Source organism: Staurois parvus, unplaced genomic scaffold (genome assembly GCF_062004578.1).
Source record: "Staurois parvus isolate SC_StPar_1 unplaced genomic scaffold, SC_StPar_1.0 ptg000068l, whole genome shotgun sequence".
NCBI classification, from domain to species: Eukaryota; Metazoa; Chordata; class Amphibia; order Anura; family Ranidae; genus Staurois; species Staurois parvus.
Genome location: NW_028317864.1, coordinates 10,577,722 through 10,595,451, shown reverse-complemented (window position 1 = coordinate 10,595,451; position 17,730 = coordinate 10,577,722). Strand labels below are relative to the sequence as shown.

The 17,730-nt window shown below is 41.7% G+C and overlaps 1 protein-coding gene across 1 annotated transcript in view; it reads right to left on the bottom strand.

The window, feature by feature from the left end:
- Positions 1–210: 210 nt before the first annotated feature.
- The window catches only part of GNL3L (G protein nucleolar 3 like), a 40,163-nt gene continuing 22,643 nt past the window's right edge, over positions 211–17,730 (bottom strand). The window contains exons 10-15 of the mRNA XM_089669147.1: positions 15,957–16,134; positions 13,714–13,856; positions 11,703–11,839; positions 9,517–9,665; positions 6,023–6,197; positions 211–379 (exon numbers count right to left, since the gene is read on the bottom strand). Coding sequence (XP_089525273.1) covers positions 327–379; positions 6,023–6,197; positions 9,517–9,665; positions 11,703–11,839; positions 13,714–13,856; positions 15,957–16,134 — 835 coding nt within the window. The 3' untranslated portion in view covers positions 211–326. The remainder of the gene's footprint in view (positions 380–6,022; positions 6,198–9,516; positions 9,666–11,702; positions 11,840–13,713; positions 13,857–15,956; positions 16,135–17,730) is intronic.

Sequence of the window (17,730 nt, the reverse complement as noted above, 5' to 3'; positions counted from 1 at the left end):
TGGGATGTCCTCCCATGTGCGCGCATCAGAAAATCTTTGTGACCGCTGTGTGCCTTAAACACAGCACATCACAGATCGCAGGTCATGGTAAAGAGCCAATCACAGTGGCTCTTTTACACATGATTACAGTTCAGCAGAATCAACAATTTTTTAGTTCAAAGGGACACAGACTTTTTTGATGAATGTATCTAAAAATATATTTAAAATAGGTATTTGGTATAAAGTTTATTACACAAAGGCTGATAAATATTTTTAGCAACACAACCTGTATCAATGTTTCCAAGGCAAGTGTTCTTCACTTTTATTCTCTCTGTTCAGTCGCTCATTCAAAAATTCATAGCTTGTGTTAATGTGTCAGACAATTTAGTTGCAATCTTATCTGTAGAGAAAGAGAAAAGGTATGTTACCCAGAGGCGGTTATCTTCCACACCTCTGAAGCCGGGTTCTATGTACAAACAAATTACATTTGGCCAGATTCAAACACTGCTTTGTATTTATCGGACCAGGACTAAGCTGTGTAGGGCTTCCACATGGAGCAAGAAATAGTGAACGCTTTGCTAAGCTCTTGTAGGCCTGTCCAGGATAATCCCTCCTGCTATCAACATGCCTCACTTCGTACATAGTTACATAGTCTGGCTGAAAAAAAGACAAAAGTCCATCCAGTTCAACCATATAAAAAAAAAAAAATGTTATAATCCTATACCCACACTTCTGTAGCAAAGCAGTACCAAAAACATGATCATAAACGGGTGGGAACTGTGCTCTCTAAATGGACTCCAAAAATAAATGGATGTTACAGTGAATACAAAAATTCTGTTCACTTTCTTGCCCAATGAGGGCCACGGGAAGTGTTTAACCTATGTGTGCTCAACCTGTGGCCCTCCAGCTGTCACAGAACTACAAGTCCCATCATGCCTCTGCCTTTGGGAGTCATGCTTGTAACTGTCAGCCTTGCAATGCCTCATGAGACTTGTAGTTCAGCTGGAGGGCCACAGGTTGAGCACCCATGGTTTAACCACTTGCCTACTGGGCACTTTTACCCCCTTCCTGCCCAGGCCAATTTTCAGCTTTCAGCGCTGTGGCCCTTTGAATGAATGACAATTGCGCGGTCATGCAACACTGCACCCATATAACATTTTTATATTTTTTTTTCACACAAATAGAGCTTTTTTTGGTTGGTATTTAATTGCCGCTGGGTGTTTTATTTTTTGTGCTATAAACAAAAAAAAGAGCAAAAAATCTGAAAAAAAAAAATGTTTGTTTCTATTATAAAATTTTGCAAACAGGTAATTTTTCTCCTTCACTGATGTGCGTTGATGAGGCTGCACTGATAGGCAGCACTGATGAGGTGGCACTGGTGGCCATTGATGAGGAGGCACGGATGATGCTGCACTGATATGCAGCAATGATGGACACTGCTGGGCGACACTGACTGGTGGCACTGCTGGACACAACTGCTGAGCAGCACTGATAGGCTGCACTGATGGCCTTTGATGACAATCACTGGTGGCACTGCTGGACACAACTGCTGGGCAGCACTGATGAGGTAGCATGGATAGGCTGCACTGATTAAGCGGCACTGGTGGCCACTGATGACACTGACTGGTGGCATTGCTGGACACAACTGCTGGGCAGAACTGATGAGGTGGCATGGATAGGCAGCACTGATGAAGTGGCAAGGGTGGCCATTGATGAGGCACTGATGATGCTGCACTGATATGTAGCAATGATGGGCACTGCTGGGTGACACTGATTGGTGGCACTGCTGGACAGAACTGATGAGGTGGCACGGATAGGCAGCACTGATGAAGCAGCAAGGGTGGCCATTGATGAGGCACTGATGATGCTGCACTGATATGTAGCAATGATGGGCACTGCTGGGTGACACTGACTGGTGGCACTGCTGGACACAACTGCTGGGCAGCACTGCTGGGCGGCACTACAGTGAACTGATCTTGGGAGGGTGCCTTCTGGGAATACGTCCTAGGACGCCCTCCCAGAACTGGACAACCACGCCGTAGCAGTCATTCGACTATAGCATGGTTGGCAAATGGTTAACCTTTCCAAAAGTAACCAAATGAGGTGTGCAACACAACAAACAAATGCTAACAGACATAATATGAAACATAGAACTAGGGACAGCCTGTAACACAAAGAGCTTCCCAAAGGACCTTAAACCCAAAAGTGGCATCAGATGTGGCTGAAACAATTGCTTGATGCCGTGTAAAAAAAAAAAAAGAAGAAGAAGAGGAAAGAAGCATTAACAGATCTAGTAGAGTGCACCCTTACAAAGGTAGAACCTGATCCTTGAGACAACTAGCTTGAATAGCGATCTGAGCCACTTAGAGATGGTGGAATAAAAAGCTGATGTACACTTGCGAGGATCATCAGGGATACACAAAAAGGGAATCATTTTTGAAAGAAGCATGGGTTGAGAAAGTGAGATGCTTAAAGCCCAAGCCATAGAAAATATAGGGAAATTTCCTTTTGGCGAGAGGAACAATAGAACAATGTCCTGGATTAGGGGAGTCTGAAACTACCTTTGGCAAGAAAGAGGTCCTGGGCCTCAACACTATATTGTCCCTAGGCAAAACCAGAAAGGGTTCCTTGCAGGATAATTCCACCAGTTCAGACACTCGCCTCACATGGCTACAAGGAATAGAACCTTGTGAGTGACAGTAGAGAGAGGAATTTCTCTAACGGGTTCAAATGGTTTTTAACCACTTCAGGTCCGGACACTTTCACCCCCTTCCTGTGCAGGACAATTTTCAACTTTCAGCACTTTCACATGTTGAATGACAATTGCGCAGTCATGCAACACTGTACCCATATGAATTACTTAGCATTTTTTTGAGACAGATAAAACTTTATTTTGGTGGTATTTCTTCACCACTGGGATTTTTATTTTTTTTTGCTATATAAATGAAAATGTCCAAAAATTTTGAAAAAAAGTGTTTCTTATAAAATTTTGCAAATAAATAATCTTTCTTCATAAATCTTGGCCAAAATTTTTTCAGTTATCTTCTTAGTAAAAAAATAAATAAATAACCCAAAATTAGTTTATAGACAAAAATTATAATTTTTGAAAAAACATTTTACATTTTTATTTAATATTTTATATTATTATTTATGGTTTTTTTTTTTACATACTGTCCCCCTAGCAGTAGTGTCACCATAGTGACACTGTACTACTTGTGGGGGGTGATGAATTTTTTTTTTATTTATTTTTTTTACACACTAATTGCTTCTACACCCATAAAGGCTGTAAAAGCAATCATTTCTCCTCTCTGGCTGCATTCTTGCAGCCATTGAGAAATACTGCGTGAGCTGTGATTGGTCACAGCTCGTCACATGCTACAATGCTGTTGTGAATAGCCTTGTACCATGTGACCTCTGTGATCATTCACAGATTTCACACTTAGTAAGCAATGATGTCAGAAGTGACATCTTGCTTACTACTCTGCATGTGATCACTGACTGACCAATCAGTGATCACATGAGTGGGACCTCACATAGAGGTGGGAAACACTACGTATTTATTTTGTGAATCACAAGAAGTGTGACACAGTGGTGAGCTGCATGGAATAAGCCTGCAAAAAAACTGTCAATATCTTAGGAGAGTTATCAGAATTTTGGATGGACAGTTTTTCTTGGTTGTTATGTGAATAATATAAGGTTTATAATTTAAAAAAAAGGATAAAAAAAATCATATATATTTCCTAGTATACAGTAGAGGTGAATTTTATTTATATGTCTGTTTATATAGGGAAGGCGCAGCAAAATTGTTTGCATAATATACTCTATATTGGTTGTGGGAACACAATTTTTGCTTGCAGCCACTTTGAACAGTGACTATTTGTTTGATAACTCTATGACTGCATTGTACTACTGAGGAATTTTCCAAATGGTACACAGATTTTATTATTATTTTATAGTTACATAGTTAGTCTGGCTGAAAAAAAGACAAAAGTCCATCCGGTTCAACCATTAAATAAAAAAAAGTTATAATCCTACACCCACAGTTGATCCAGAGGAAGGCAAAAAAAAACCCCCAGCAAAGCATGATCCAATTTGCTCCTGCAGGGAAAAAATTCCTTCCTGATCCTCGTGAGGCAATCGGATATTCCCTGGATCAACGTCACCTATAAACGTTAGTGTATCTTTTATTTTAGTTTTTAATGTCTTACACATAGAGGCGTGGGATAGCATTTTGCATATAATTTTTTTGTACACCCATAAGCAAAGTCCGTGGTACTTAACCACTTCCAGTCTGGACACTTTCCCCCCCCCCCCTTCCTGTCCAGGCCAATTTTCAGCTTTCAGTGATATCACACTTTGAATGACAATTGCGCGGTCAGGCAACACTGTACCCATATGAATATTTTAGCATTTTTTGAGACAGATACAACTTTATTTTGGTGGTATTTATTCACCACTGGGATTTTTATTTTTTTTTGCTATATAAATGAAAATGTCCACAAATTTTGAAAAAAAGTGTTTCTTATAAAATTTGGCAAATAAATAATCTTTCTTCATAAATCTTGGCCAAAATTTTTTCAGTTATCTTTTTAGTAAAAAAAAAAAAAATAACCCAAAATTAGTTTATAGCCAAATATTATAATTTTTGAAAACATTTTTTTACATTTTTATTTTATTTTTTATATTATTATTTATGTTTTTTTTGTTTACATACTGTCCCCCTAGCAGTACAGTGTCATCATAGTGACACTGTACCACTTGTGGGGGGTGATGAAGAACTATTTTTTTTTTTTTTACACTGATTGCTTCTACACCCATAAAGGCTGTAAAAGCAATCATTTCTCCTTCTCTCGGACTGCATTCTTGCAGCCATTGAAAATACTGTGAGAGCTGTTTTTACAGCCTTTATGGGTGTAAAAGCAATCATTTCTCCTCTCTGGCTGCAAGAATGCAGCCATTGAGAAATACTGTGTGAGCTGTGATTGGTCACAGCTTGTCACATGGTACAAGGCTGTTGTGAATAGCCTTGTACCATGTGACCTCTGTGATCATTCACAGATTTCACACGTAGTAAGCAATGATGTCACAAGTGACATCTTGCTTACTACTATTCATGTGATCACTCATTGGCCAATCAGTGATCATGTGATCGGGACCTCACACAGATGTCCCATACAGCGATTGGTGCGCAGCTGTCCCGGATCGTGGTGCCACGCGCTCCCAGGAAGCGCACACAGGCTGTAAATGAGGGCGCCATTTATGAACGGCAACCCTCTCCTACACTGCTCCCATCCAGCTGGCCGTTTATGTACATGGGAAGTGGTTAAATGGGTACTGAACTAAAATTTTTAAAAAACACGGATAGGAAGAGTTTTTGTAACAGAAGAGACCCTAGTGATTTCTTCTGTCTTAAATGTCTCCCCTGCCTGTCAATGGTAATGTGATCTGAGTCGCACATGTGCAGCATAGACCACATTTATGGCACCCACTGTGTGAAGTGGTGATGTGACTCCCCTGAACATGTGCGGGAGTGACGTCATCGCAGCTCAGCCATTCAAACGGCCAAAGGGATGGAGCCTGGAATTAAGCCAGAGCAAAGATGGAAGCAGCGTTGGAGGGCTCCATTTGACAGGTAAGTCTGCTATTGGGGTTGATTTACTAAAGCCCAATAGACTGTGCACTACAAATGCAGTTGCTGCAGAGCTTAGTAAAAGAGGTAAAGCTTCACTTCGCAAAAAATACTGAATCACAAGCAAGGAGAATAAAAACAGCATTTTTGCTTGTACATGTTTGTATAATAAAAATCAGCAGAGCTGCAGTGCACAGTATACGAGTGTTTAGTAAAGCAGCCAAATTACGACACAACACTGCAAGGGGCCCATTTGTTTAATTTTTTTGCAGATTTTAATAACACTTTAGAAAGGAATCAACACTGGTGCCTACATTTCCTCACCTTCTATTTTGCAGTATCTGGTTTGCTCTAAATTGTAAGTGCAATTTAAGGAGTAATAGGACAACTCCTGTAACTTCCATTGTGACTTACCTGCTCTCTTCTGCAGCTTCTTCCTCCTCTTGCTGGCTGCCTGTAATGCCTGGCCTTGCTGCAGAGGATCTACTGCTTGAATTTCCTTCAGGCTGGGTGCTCTGGGGATTTGTCTTTCTGTTTCTGTCTGCACTTTGCTTTTTGCGGTTTTAATTTCCACAGTCATAGGCCCGAACTGTCAGAAAATAAAGAATGAACATAGTTAAGTTTAAGAATCTTAACATGGCTCCACATACAGTGGACAGTTCTTTGGTCTTTGGCATGGTGGAGAGTTTGGAATCTGATTGTTTGATTGCTCCTGTGGACAGATGTCTTTTATACAGGCAACAAAATGAGAGTAGCAGCACTCCCTTTAAGAGACTGCTTCTAATCTCAGCTTGTTACCTGTATGAAAGACACCTGGTAGCCAGAAATCCTGCTGAATGATATGGGATCAAATACTTATTTCCCTCATGAACATGCAAATCAGTGTATAATTTGTTAGACATGCATTTCTTTTGAATTTGTTGTTGCTATTCTGTCTCTCAGTGTTACAATACACCTACCATTTGATTTTTAGACTGATCATTTCTTTGTGAGTGGGCAAACATTCAAAATCAGCAGGGGAGCAATTACTTATTTCCTTCACTGTATAAACTGTATTACTTCAATTCTACACACACTAAAGGGAATCTTTTAGCTAGCCCATTTAGTCAGGATGACAGGTTCACTTGACAGGCCACCTCCCCACTCACACTAAGTTTCCCTGCCACTTTAATTGTTTATTAGAGTTCTTAGAAACACCTGATGCTTCTGAGTATGGAGTTGCTTGTGACCTTCTCCTTGCTCAGGCCTGAGCACTATATCATGGGAGGAAGAGAAGAATGTCACATGCTCCCCGAACAGGAAGTACCCGGTAATTCCAAAGGCTATAAAAGACGAATGGAGCAACGGGGGAACATAGTGAAGGTAATAGTGGTCAGGCTTTCAAGGGAACCTGTCATTTTACTCTGAATGTGGAAAGTGACAGATCCTCGTTAACTGGGTCTTTAAACCTGGGGGGGTGGGAAGGACTGCCGCATCATGTGACCACTGTGTGACAGTCATAGTGGTCACATGATGGAGAGCTGGTCTCTCCAGCTTCTGATCATTACTAGAGACCAGGAGTAGTCTAAAGACATATATGTGCAGCATGTGAGTGTTAACACCCACCCTCTTTGCCACCGCACATATGTGTTATGTGAGCGGCAAGAGGTTAAAAAAGTGTCTACAAGGAATCCTGAAATGCATTAGATTGGAATTGGGCCAGTAAGTAGAGCCAACACCTCCAATCTAATATGCAACAGTTTTATGTATGATCCCCCTTATAGTTACATATGTGCCTTTTGCTGATTTTTGTGCCATGTCAAACAATTCCAGAATAGCCCTTGATTCAGACAAAAAAAGCGTAATATACATTTGCATGACCAAGCTGTATATCTGTACAAACCAGGGGCGGACTGACAACTCATGGGGCCCCCGGGCAATAGGGGATCATGGGGCCCCTGTGTCCTTGCCCAAACTCAAAAAAGCCTATGAAAAGGTACCAGGGGCATCTCATGGGGCACCATACTGACCCCGGGCCCTCGGGCAGCTCCCCCCCCCCCCCAAGCCCCCACTAATATCCATCTGAACCCGATCTCAATCCAGCGATGTGCACGACAGCAGCTGCTCTCCCAGCTCTTTCCATCCTCATTGGCTCAGACACAGCCGCAGGAGCCACTGGCTCTTGCTACTGTCAATCACAGCCAGTGAGGAGAGAGTGGGGGGCGGGGTACGCACAAGTGCCCCCATAGCAAGCCACTTGCTATGGGGACACTTGGCAGGAGGGGAACCAGGAGCGCTGGTGGGGGACCCAAGAAGAGGAGGTTTGGTGCTGCTCTTTGCAAAACTATTACACAGAGCAGGGAAGTATGACATGATTGTTATTTGAATTAAAAGAAAAGAATCTTTACAAATACTTTAAGGCTCCATGCACACTGGCCTAAACAACGTTGCTTCTACAGGAGTTTAGCAGCTCAATGTTACCCTGTGTGTCCATGCACATTAGGACAATTAGAGGCATGTTTTAAGCTCAATGTTTTGAGGCAGGAAAAAAACCTTCTGTATAGCGTTTTTGATTGGAGCTTTCTGGCAGAAAAAAAACCACTAAACTCTTCTAAAGTCGCCTAAACATGTGTACAAAAGCGCTCTATATCAGCATTTTTTTCTGCCAAGTAACTGCCATTTTCTTTAAGCCAAGTGTGCATGGAGCCTCGTTTTCCAATGAACCACCCTAGGCAAACCAACAACAATGATAATTAGTTACTGGCAAGAGATGTGAATGAATGAAGATATTTCCGTAAATTCTCATATCTCTAGGTCTGAAACATGTTTTGTTTTAATAACGTATGGTAAATAATTGTTGTAATGTGTTTTACTTGTAAATAAGGATAATAAACCCAGTCTGTATAACAGGACAGTAAATACAAATCGATTTTGCATGAGAAGATGTGCCAGTATTAGGCCAATAGTCAGATGGGAAACTTCCGAGAAATGGCCTAATATTTCCATATGGTAATTTGCTTGGAAATGAGAGAAAGCCATAGATCCTTCAACCCACACAGGTGGAAGGAAAAAAAAAAAAAAATCGCTCGATTCCCCCATCAACACTGACTGTGAATGCAGTTCTATTGAAGTCTGCTGGTGGGGAGGGGGGTGCCGAGAGCCTTCCAGGCTGGCAGAACACAATGATTATTCCTGGGCAGCTTTAGCCACAGGCAGTAATCAAATGTAAAAAAAAAAAAAAAAAAGTCAGACAGGCTGGTTGTACAGATCAACAGATCAACTTGGGTACGAACAGCCTGCCAATACATGGACTGAATCTCGGCCAATTCCATGTATGGCTGGCATAAGTGTGTGACAGATTGTAACAAGCAGCCTAATGAAATTAGCATGGCATGGACACTGCTCTGTGCATTAAGCCGGCCACAGATGGCCACGGGTTTCAAGAAAGAAAAGCACTCGGATCCCTTCCACAGAGCCATTGTGTTCTCCAGGCGGGGTATAGGGGGAGCCCCTGCCTGGCGAATACAGTGATTACTGCTAGCCACTATAATAGCTGCTAGCAATAATCACATGTAATATCCAACAGGCCAATTGTGATCGATCAACTTGGTAACATTCAGCCTACCCATACACGGTTCGAATCTCTCCCGGCCCCGCCGAACAAGCCGAGATTCAAACCGTCCACTGCCAGTTTTAAACAAATAAACCTGTTAACATGAAATTGAACTTGTTAATTGATGAGCACTATCCAAGGTCCTGTTGCAGGGCTGTTGGTAAAGGACTTTACACACAAGAACTGGAAGTGTGATTCTCATCTGTTAACATCTAGGACTAGTGTAAAGGTTTGTGTTTTTTTTAACATCTAAGACTTCTCTATTGTAACAGAAAATTGCAAACGATTTCTGACATCAAACTGGTATTGTTCTTACCTCGGTATCCCTGTCCTCTTCCATTGCATCAGCTCCTGTGTCTGTTTCTTCATTTGAATCTTCCACCTCAACATCCTCTACTTCCTGTCCGGCTCCAGTAGTCAGGTCTGAAGCCTCCATAGCTATGCCCTGAGGAGCCGACTGGATTTCTTCATACACACAATCAAAACAAAATTATTCATCGTCAGAGCAGACTGGTTATTAGGATTTTCTGAAATGATGCATTATCTGTAGTTGTAAAGAGAACAGCTGGACTACAGTGTTCCCGCTGAAGTAAAAAACCCAATTAAATTTTCAGTTTAAGTCCGCCAAATACATTCTAGGTGTATCAAAACAAAAGAGAGTGCAAAACCTTACAGTTAATTTTTATTTATGCAGCTACAGCCTGCAAGTAGAGAAGCCTGTCCCCTGCCAACATAATACAGTAAGATCCTTTGGGGAAGTAGTCATCTTTTTTTTTACAAACGACTGACGTGCCCCCTGCTTATTAAAGCTCCATGCACACAATTGTTTTTTTAAGCTCCTAGAAGCTGTTAGTAGCATTTTTTCTACTAGATAGTGTTATTCTATGTGTCCATGCACACTACTTTAGGCTGTTAGCATTTTTTGAGCTTCAGCATCTAGAAGCAAAAAAAAAAAAAAAAAAAATGTTTTTGTAGAGGTTTTTTGGAGCGTTTTTTAAAAAACAAAACAAAACACTAAACACTCCTAAATGCTACTAAAACGCTTCTAACATCTTTTTTCTACATGTACTGTAAAAAAGATAATAAAACACATTCTTTTAAAAAAACGCTACTAAAAACCGCAATTACCAGCATTTTTTTAGCATTTTAGCTTAAAAAAGACACTAGTGTGCATGGAGCCTTAGTGTCAGAGCTCTCCTATGGTGAGGAGCCACATGTCACGTTATACAATACACAAGCCCTGATGAAGTGGGATGGCCTGAGCCCCAAAAAACATTGCCTTTCTTTCTACTGATCATTAACCACTTCCCGTCTGGCCCATGTATGTAAATGCAGGGCAGGAGCGGGTTGCCGTTCATAAATGGCGCCCGCCATTTTAGCCTGTGCACGCTCCCTGGGGAGTGCGCGGCACCCCAATCGCTGTACGGGACCTCTGTGTGAGGCCCCGATCATGTGATCACTGATTGGCCAATCACATGAATAGTAGTAAGGAAGATGTCACTTCTGACATCATTGCTTACTACGTGTGAAATCTGTGAATGATCACAGAGATCACATGGTACAAGGCTCTTCACAACAGCCTTGTACCATGTGACAAGCCGTGACCAACCACAGAACTCACAGTATTTCTCAATGGCTGCAAGAATGCAGCCAGAGAGAAAGAGAAAGTATTGCTCTTACAGCCTTTATGGATGTAAAAGCAATCAGTGTAAAAAAAAAATCTTCATCACCCCCCACAAGTAGTACAGTGTCACTATGGTGACACTGTACTGTTGGGTGACAGTATGTAAAAAAAAAATAATGCATTTTAATAAATTAATTTTTAAAAAATTATAATTTTTGGTTATAAACTAATTTGGGTTATTTTTTTTTTTACTAAAAAGATAACTGAATACATTTTGGCCAAGATTTATGAAGAAAGATTATTTATTTGCAAAATTTTAGAATAATACTTTTTTCAAAATTTTTGGACTTTTTCATTTATATAGCAAAAAACAATAAAAATCCCAGTGGTGAATAAATACCACCAAAATAAAGTTGTATCTGTCTCAGAAAAATGCTAAAAAATTCATATGGGTACAGTGTTGCATGACTGCGCAATTGTCATTCAAAGTGTGACAGCGCTGAAAGCTGAAAATTGGCTTAGACAGGAAGGGGGTGAAAGTGTCCGGACTGGAAGTGGTTAAATAAAACATTGCTTTGGACTCTCAGACCATTGGTTTGGTGCCCTGTTTCCTGTATAGTTGGCAGTGCAGCAGATGTACATGTATTACAAGGTAGGCTGAATAGAATTTCAAATCATTTGACAGATAAAACTGCAAACAGCAAGTTAAACTTTAACAAAATTCCCACCAAAAATAAAAGAAATGTTTAGGAAAAATGTTTATATTAGTAGTTGCTCTGATAATTTTGTATGCTAAATCATTTATTGGATGTATTACTTCTAAGCAGGCTATCCTCTGTTTTATGTAGCCATTAACACCTATTCTTGCCTTTACTTACTTGACAAAGACTCATGATTATCCATCTCCAGTGCTTCAAAGTCAAAGGCCTTCCCCATTTCTGTTACAATCTCTGCGCTGATGTGTGTGGGAAGCGTGTGTGTTTCTGGTGGATGCGTAAAATAACTGATTTTACCACTATAGAAAGTACAAGAAAGACATTTTAAGACATTACAAATGAGGGAAGCTTAACATCTATATATTCACAGATGAAATGCCAGTCGCCTCTGGGTGCTGCAGATGACCAGTTGTGCAATCTGATGACCAGTTGTGCAATCTGATGACCAGCTGTGCAATCTGATGACCAGTTGCTTGATTATACTGTATTAGAGCAGGGAGGATCTTAAATGCAAGAAGTGCAGGGAAGACTGGTCCGAAATCTGGTTGACCATAGCCTCCAGCTCCATTAATGTTCTCACATTCGAATTGTCTTTTAAGACTGTTGCAAGGTGGTTGTCAGGAAAGGGCTCACCGCTGGTGGTGCTGTGGCTCACCTGCTCTGTGGGCTGCAGTACCAGTCCCTACCAGAGAGTGCCGTTCAGCAGCCAGGATCTCACCTCCTGCAATCAAGCTATCACCTGAGGCTGATTGCAGGAGGTGTATTTAAACAGCAACCAGGCCTGCGATCAGTGCCTTGGTGTTTTCCTTGAGCCTCTGTTACCTGCTCTGTGTCCCGTGTATGACCCCGGCTGGCCTGACTCCTCTTGTTGCTGTTCGTGTTTGTATTGGGTGTAGGGGTTGTTATTGAGTTGTTGTTGTTGTTGCACTGTGCGTTGTTACTGTGTCTCACAAATAAATGGTATTATTTTCATTACTCCTGAAGCCTGGTGTTCCCTATGTCAGTCCACACATCTCTGGTCATAGCCAGGTTACTGACAGTGGTATATGGTCCCATTTCGCTCAGCACACTTCTACCCATCCTCCTCCAGTAATTGTTTTTGCCGGTGCTCTGTCCCAGGGCATGTCCTCGATGCATGGTGGCTGTGCCCTATGCTCTGTAGGTGTTGGACAAGAGCTTAAGCTTCTACAATTCTTACAAACTTGTCCACTTCCTAGAGACCCCTAGTATGTCTTATTACATTTAAAGCCCTGGACCTCACAAGTCCTAATTTAAATGAGCAACATACATCTTACTGGTGGTGAAACAGACCAGAGAAGGAGTCAAACAGCAGTTTGTCCTTCTTACAGAAGTCTGCCGCCACATAGACACCATTTTTATTAATTTATTTTTATTATCCTCCTTGATACATATGGAAAATTTCTAAAGACTTGGACCCTGTGGATACAATATGCTCACCCCACTACGTTCACAAGGTATACATCTTTATAAGGTCCTGAATCTTGGGTTCCTGATGTCCGTCTCTTCTCTTTTCTTTTGCTTCTTACCTTTTCCCTGGCCCTCCTACTACAGAGGCCTTTGAGCATATTTTTCTGCTGTTTGGTATGGTAGCCCTGTCATCCGTACAGATTCTGAGAATGCATCATGGTCCAGTCAGAGCTCGGTCCACGCTATAATGTGCAATGCTTCACTGTAATATTTTATTTATTTCAGGTACTTTTATAGCGCCATCAATTTACGCAGCGCTTTACATTCACATCAGTCTCCAACCCTCAAGGGGTGTACAATCTAAGGTCCCTAACTCATATTCATACATACACATACTAGGGCCAATTTTGACAGGATCCAATGGTTACTGCTACACATTTTGTTATCCCAGAGGAAACCCACGCAAGCACAGGGAGAACATGCAAACTGGCTGAGATTCGAACCAACGACCCGAGTACTGCCAAGCGGAAATGCTAACCATTCAGCCACTAAGCTGCCCACAGTATTAATTTATAATCCAGAATACTTATTGTTTTCTATTACTGTTACACATTTTGTTGACCACAATTTGGTATTCATTGACGCATTGTTTTTGATCCTATATTTGTATGTGATACATCCTGTATGCTGTTAAAACTTCAAAAAAAGGTATTGAAAAGTGAAAATAAAAAAAGGACTTAATCACCTAACCCAGTCTGTTAGAACAGATTTAGCTGCTTTTTCATGGTCTGGCATGCCTCCTTTCTTCAATTTCCCCTGTCGCTTAGCAAGCATGGCCAGGAATTCCAACGTGTCCCTGAAGTCGGTCACCTTGTAGTGCTGCATAATCTGGATGAGAAAGAAAATTTTCAAATATTACTCATTCTTATAGGCAACAATCTCGTTTTCCATCAACCTCCCATTCTGCACTGATGAAATGGACTGCTGTAGGCAAGCAGACTACATACATTCGGCTGCAGGCCGCATCGACCCCCAAATAAAGGAAAAGGATTGTCATAGTAGAAACTATTTGAGTGAAGTTGTCCTTTGAAGTGTCCCCCTGGGAGAAGGTGAATGGTGAAGATGAACTAAGATTTGCTTAGTGCAAACATCTGGGAAAATCAGTGAGCCAATCACACAGGTAGGAAATGACATTTCTGGAGGACATTCTGTACACCATCTGTGTACAGAACATTTTCAGGTAGCCATATTGCATTTTATTGAACTGAAGATTGAAAAGGAAAGACAATTTTTAATAACATTCAACTACAATATGACCTGCGTCCTAATTGTATACACTATATTATTTTTTTATTTGCTCATTTTTTTTCCCCACAAAAGTGGAATTACCCTTTAAAGTGGTGGTAAACTCATTTATATTTTTACCTACAGGTGAGCTTATAATAAATCTTACCTGTAGGTAACATGAATATCTCCTAAACGTGATTCTCAGAGCTGCAGCCGGTGACATCACTGGTGCAAGCGCTCTGAAGGAATGGCATACCCGCTTTCTTTTGGTGGTATTTAATCACCTCTGGGTTTTTTATTTTTTGCTAAACAAACCAGAAACTGAAAATTTTGGGAAAAAAAAAGTTTTTTTCTTAGTTTCTGTTACAAAATTTTGTAAATGAGTCATTTTTCTCCTTCACTGATGTGCACTAATGAGGCTGCAGTGATGGGCACTGATAGGCGGCACTGATGAGGAGGCACTGACAGACATCACTGATGGGCACTGAAAGGCAGTACTCATATATGGCACCGACAGGCAGCACTGATAGGCGGCACTGACTGGAACCCATAGGCAGCACTAATAGTTGGCCCTGAAAGGCAACTCAGATGGGCACTGATATGTGGTATTGATGTCCACTGGTAGGCACTGACAGGTCACATTGATGGACACTGTCAGGTGGCTCTGATAGGGCTACACTGATCATCAGTGCCCTGATGATCAGTGTAGATGTCCCCTCTGAGGAATGCCGATTACCAGCACTCCTCTCCTCACGAGCTGTCAGCGTGACAGCTCGTGAGTTGAGGAATGCCGATAATCGGCATTTCCTTATTTACATGCGATCAGCTGTGATTGAACACAGCTGATCACATGACAAAGCCAGTGTCATCGACTCTTTCCACTGACCGGTGATCTACTGTGTCCCAGGGACACAGCGCACCATTGCCGCGCTGCGCACCCCTGTCATATGACGTCCTCCCACAACTAGAGAACCACCGCCTGTCCGTTATTTCCTTATATGGCGGATGAGAGGAGGTTCAAGATAATTTTTTGTTGTTGGATCTTAAACATTTTCGTTCCCCATGGACAGTTATATGAATGTGGTTTTGCTTATGAACAGAGGTACACTTTAAAGATGGGGGAAATACCCCCTCGCTTGCAACACTCCATTGTGAAATGGAGAAGAGAACAGCAACTTAGAATTTTTCATACCACAAATTCCGATTTCAGTGGTCTTGGTGGCTTCAAAACCCTAACTGCTCCGTCAAGTGACATATATAACAACATAATAATATACTATAGCCAATTCATCCGACTGGTGCCTCCCTTCCCCCTCACCCCCTCCTCCCTTCCTCCACTGGTTATCACACTTCCAACCATAGGAGGTTCATAAGGAACTGAGTATACCTCTCATATATCCGTGGCCTTGTTATATCATCCCCAGCCAAATGGTGGGGACTTATTTTTTCTAAAATGTGTTTATTTTCCTGCTGATGCATTTCACTGTATATGCCGCTCAGTTCTTATCTTCTTTTCGGTATGTGATAACATGTTTGTTGGAAAAGTTTCAATATAAATATTTGAATATAAAGATGGGGGAAAAAAAGCAGACGTGTTGAAGGAAAAATGACTGTGTGTAGACTAAGCCTCTTGCAAACTCTTACTAGCTACTTTTCAGATTTATCTGCACTTATCTATACACTGGCCTTTCTTCCTATTACCTGTTCTTTATTGCAACGTCTCAAAATGGCTTCCACTGGTCCCACAGGGTCTACAAGCTGCTCGATTTTTACACAGTTCCGCAGGATCATAGCGGCATCGGATGTGGATGTTGCCATAACAATACCTGGACAGTCCAGAAGTTTGATGTGTTTGTCCAGATGGACTTCTTGTAGGCATCTGAGTGTAAAACACAATCATAATATAACACAAATTATTGCTGGTCTGTTTAGGCCATTCACATGTTCACTGAGGAACGGACAGCAGATTCCTGCTGCTAGAATCACAGGTGAGGACAGCTGTGCCCGCTCAGCCTGTACAATGCAACGACAGGCTGATGGGAGCCACATCTATCTGCATGTATCCAACCTTCCAGGAGTTACAGTTGCAAGAAAAAGTATGTGAACCCCTTGGGATTACGTGGAGTTTTGCATGAATTGGGCATATAATGTGCTCTGAACGTCATCTAAGTCACAACAATAGAAGAACACAGTCTGCTGAACATAATACTACACAAACATTAGATGTTGCCATGGTTTAATTGCATATAACATGTAAACATTCACAGTGCAGGGAGGAAAAAGTATGTGAACCTTAGCAAAGCAGCCCCAAACCATGATGCTCCCTCCGCCATGTTTTACAGTGGGGATGAGGTTTTGATGTTGGTGTGCTGTGCCTTTTTTTCTCCACACATAGTGTTGTGTGTTCTTCCCAAACAACTCAATCTTGGTTTCATCTGTCCACAGTATATTTTGCCAGTAGTGCTGTGGAACATCCAGGTGCTCTTTTGCAAACTTCAAACGTGCTGCAATATTCTTTTTGGACAGCAATGGCTTCCTCCGTGGTGTCCTCCCATGTACTCCATTCTTGTTTAATGTTTTCCTTATTGTAGATGTGTCAACAAAAATGTTAGCATGTGCCAGAGATTTCTGTGGGTCTTTAGCTGACACTCTGGGATTCTTCTTTACCTCATGCAGCATTCTGCGCTGTGCTCTTGCAGTCATTTTTACAGGACGACCTAGGGAGAGTAGCAACAGTGCTAAACTTTCTCCATTTGTAGACAGTCTGTCTTACCGTGGACACATGAACATCAAGGCTTTTGGAGATACTTTTGTAACCCTTTCCAGCTTCATGCAACAATTCTTGATCGTAGGTCTTCTGAGAGCTCTTTTCTGCGAGGCATGGTTCACATCAGACAGTGCTTCTTGAAACCAGTAAACCCAAAACAGGTGTGTGTTTGTTAAGGGCAGGACAGCTGTCAGCAACACATCCAATATCTTCACACTGATTGGAGTCAAGGTTGGCTCACTCCTGGCTCCAATTAGCTCTGGGAGAAGTCATTAAGCTAGGGCCTCACATACTTTTTCCTCCCTGCACTGTGAATGTTTACATGTTATGTGCAATTAAACCATGGCAACATCCAATGTTTGTGTAGTATTATGTTCAGCAGACTGTGTTCTTCTATTGTTGTGACTTAGATGACGTTCAGAACACATTTTATGCCCAATTCATGCAAAACTCCACGTAATCCCAAGGGGTTCACATACTTTTTCTTGCAACTGTATCTGCAGCTAGGGACAGATAACCAGTTCTAGACACAGTTGGATGTGGACATGCAAACAGTGGTGGGCAGCTGTAGTTCCTGTCAACCCGTCACTGCTTTGTACAGGCTGAGAACGGTTCCCACACATCTGCAACTGCAGCTGCAGGAATCCACTGTTCAGCATTATTCGGATATGTGAATGAGGTCTTAGCCCTGGTTCAATCCGATGCGAC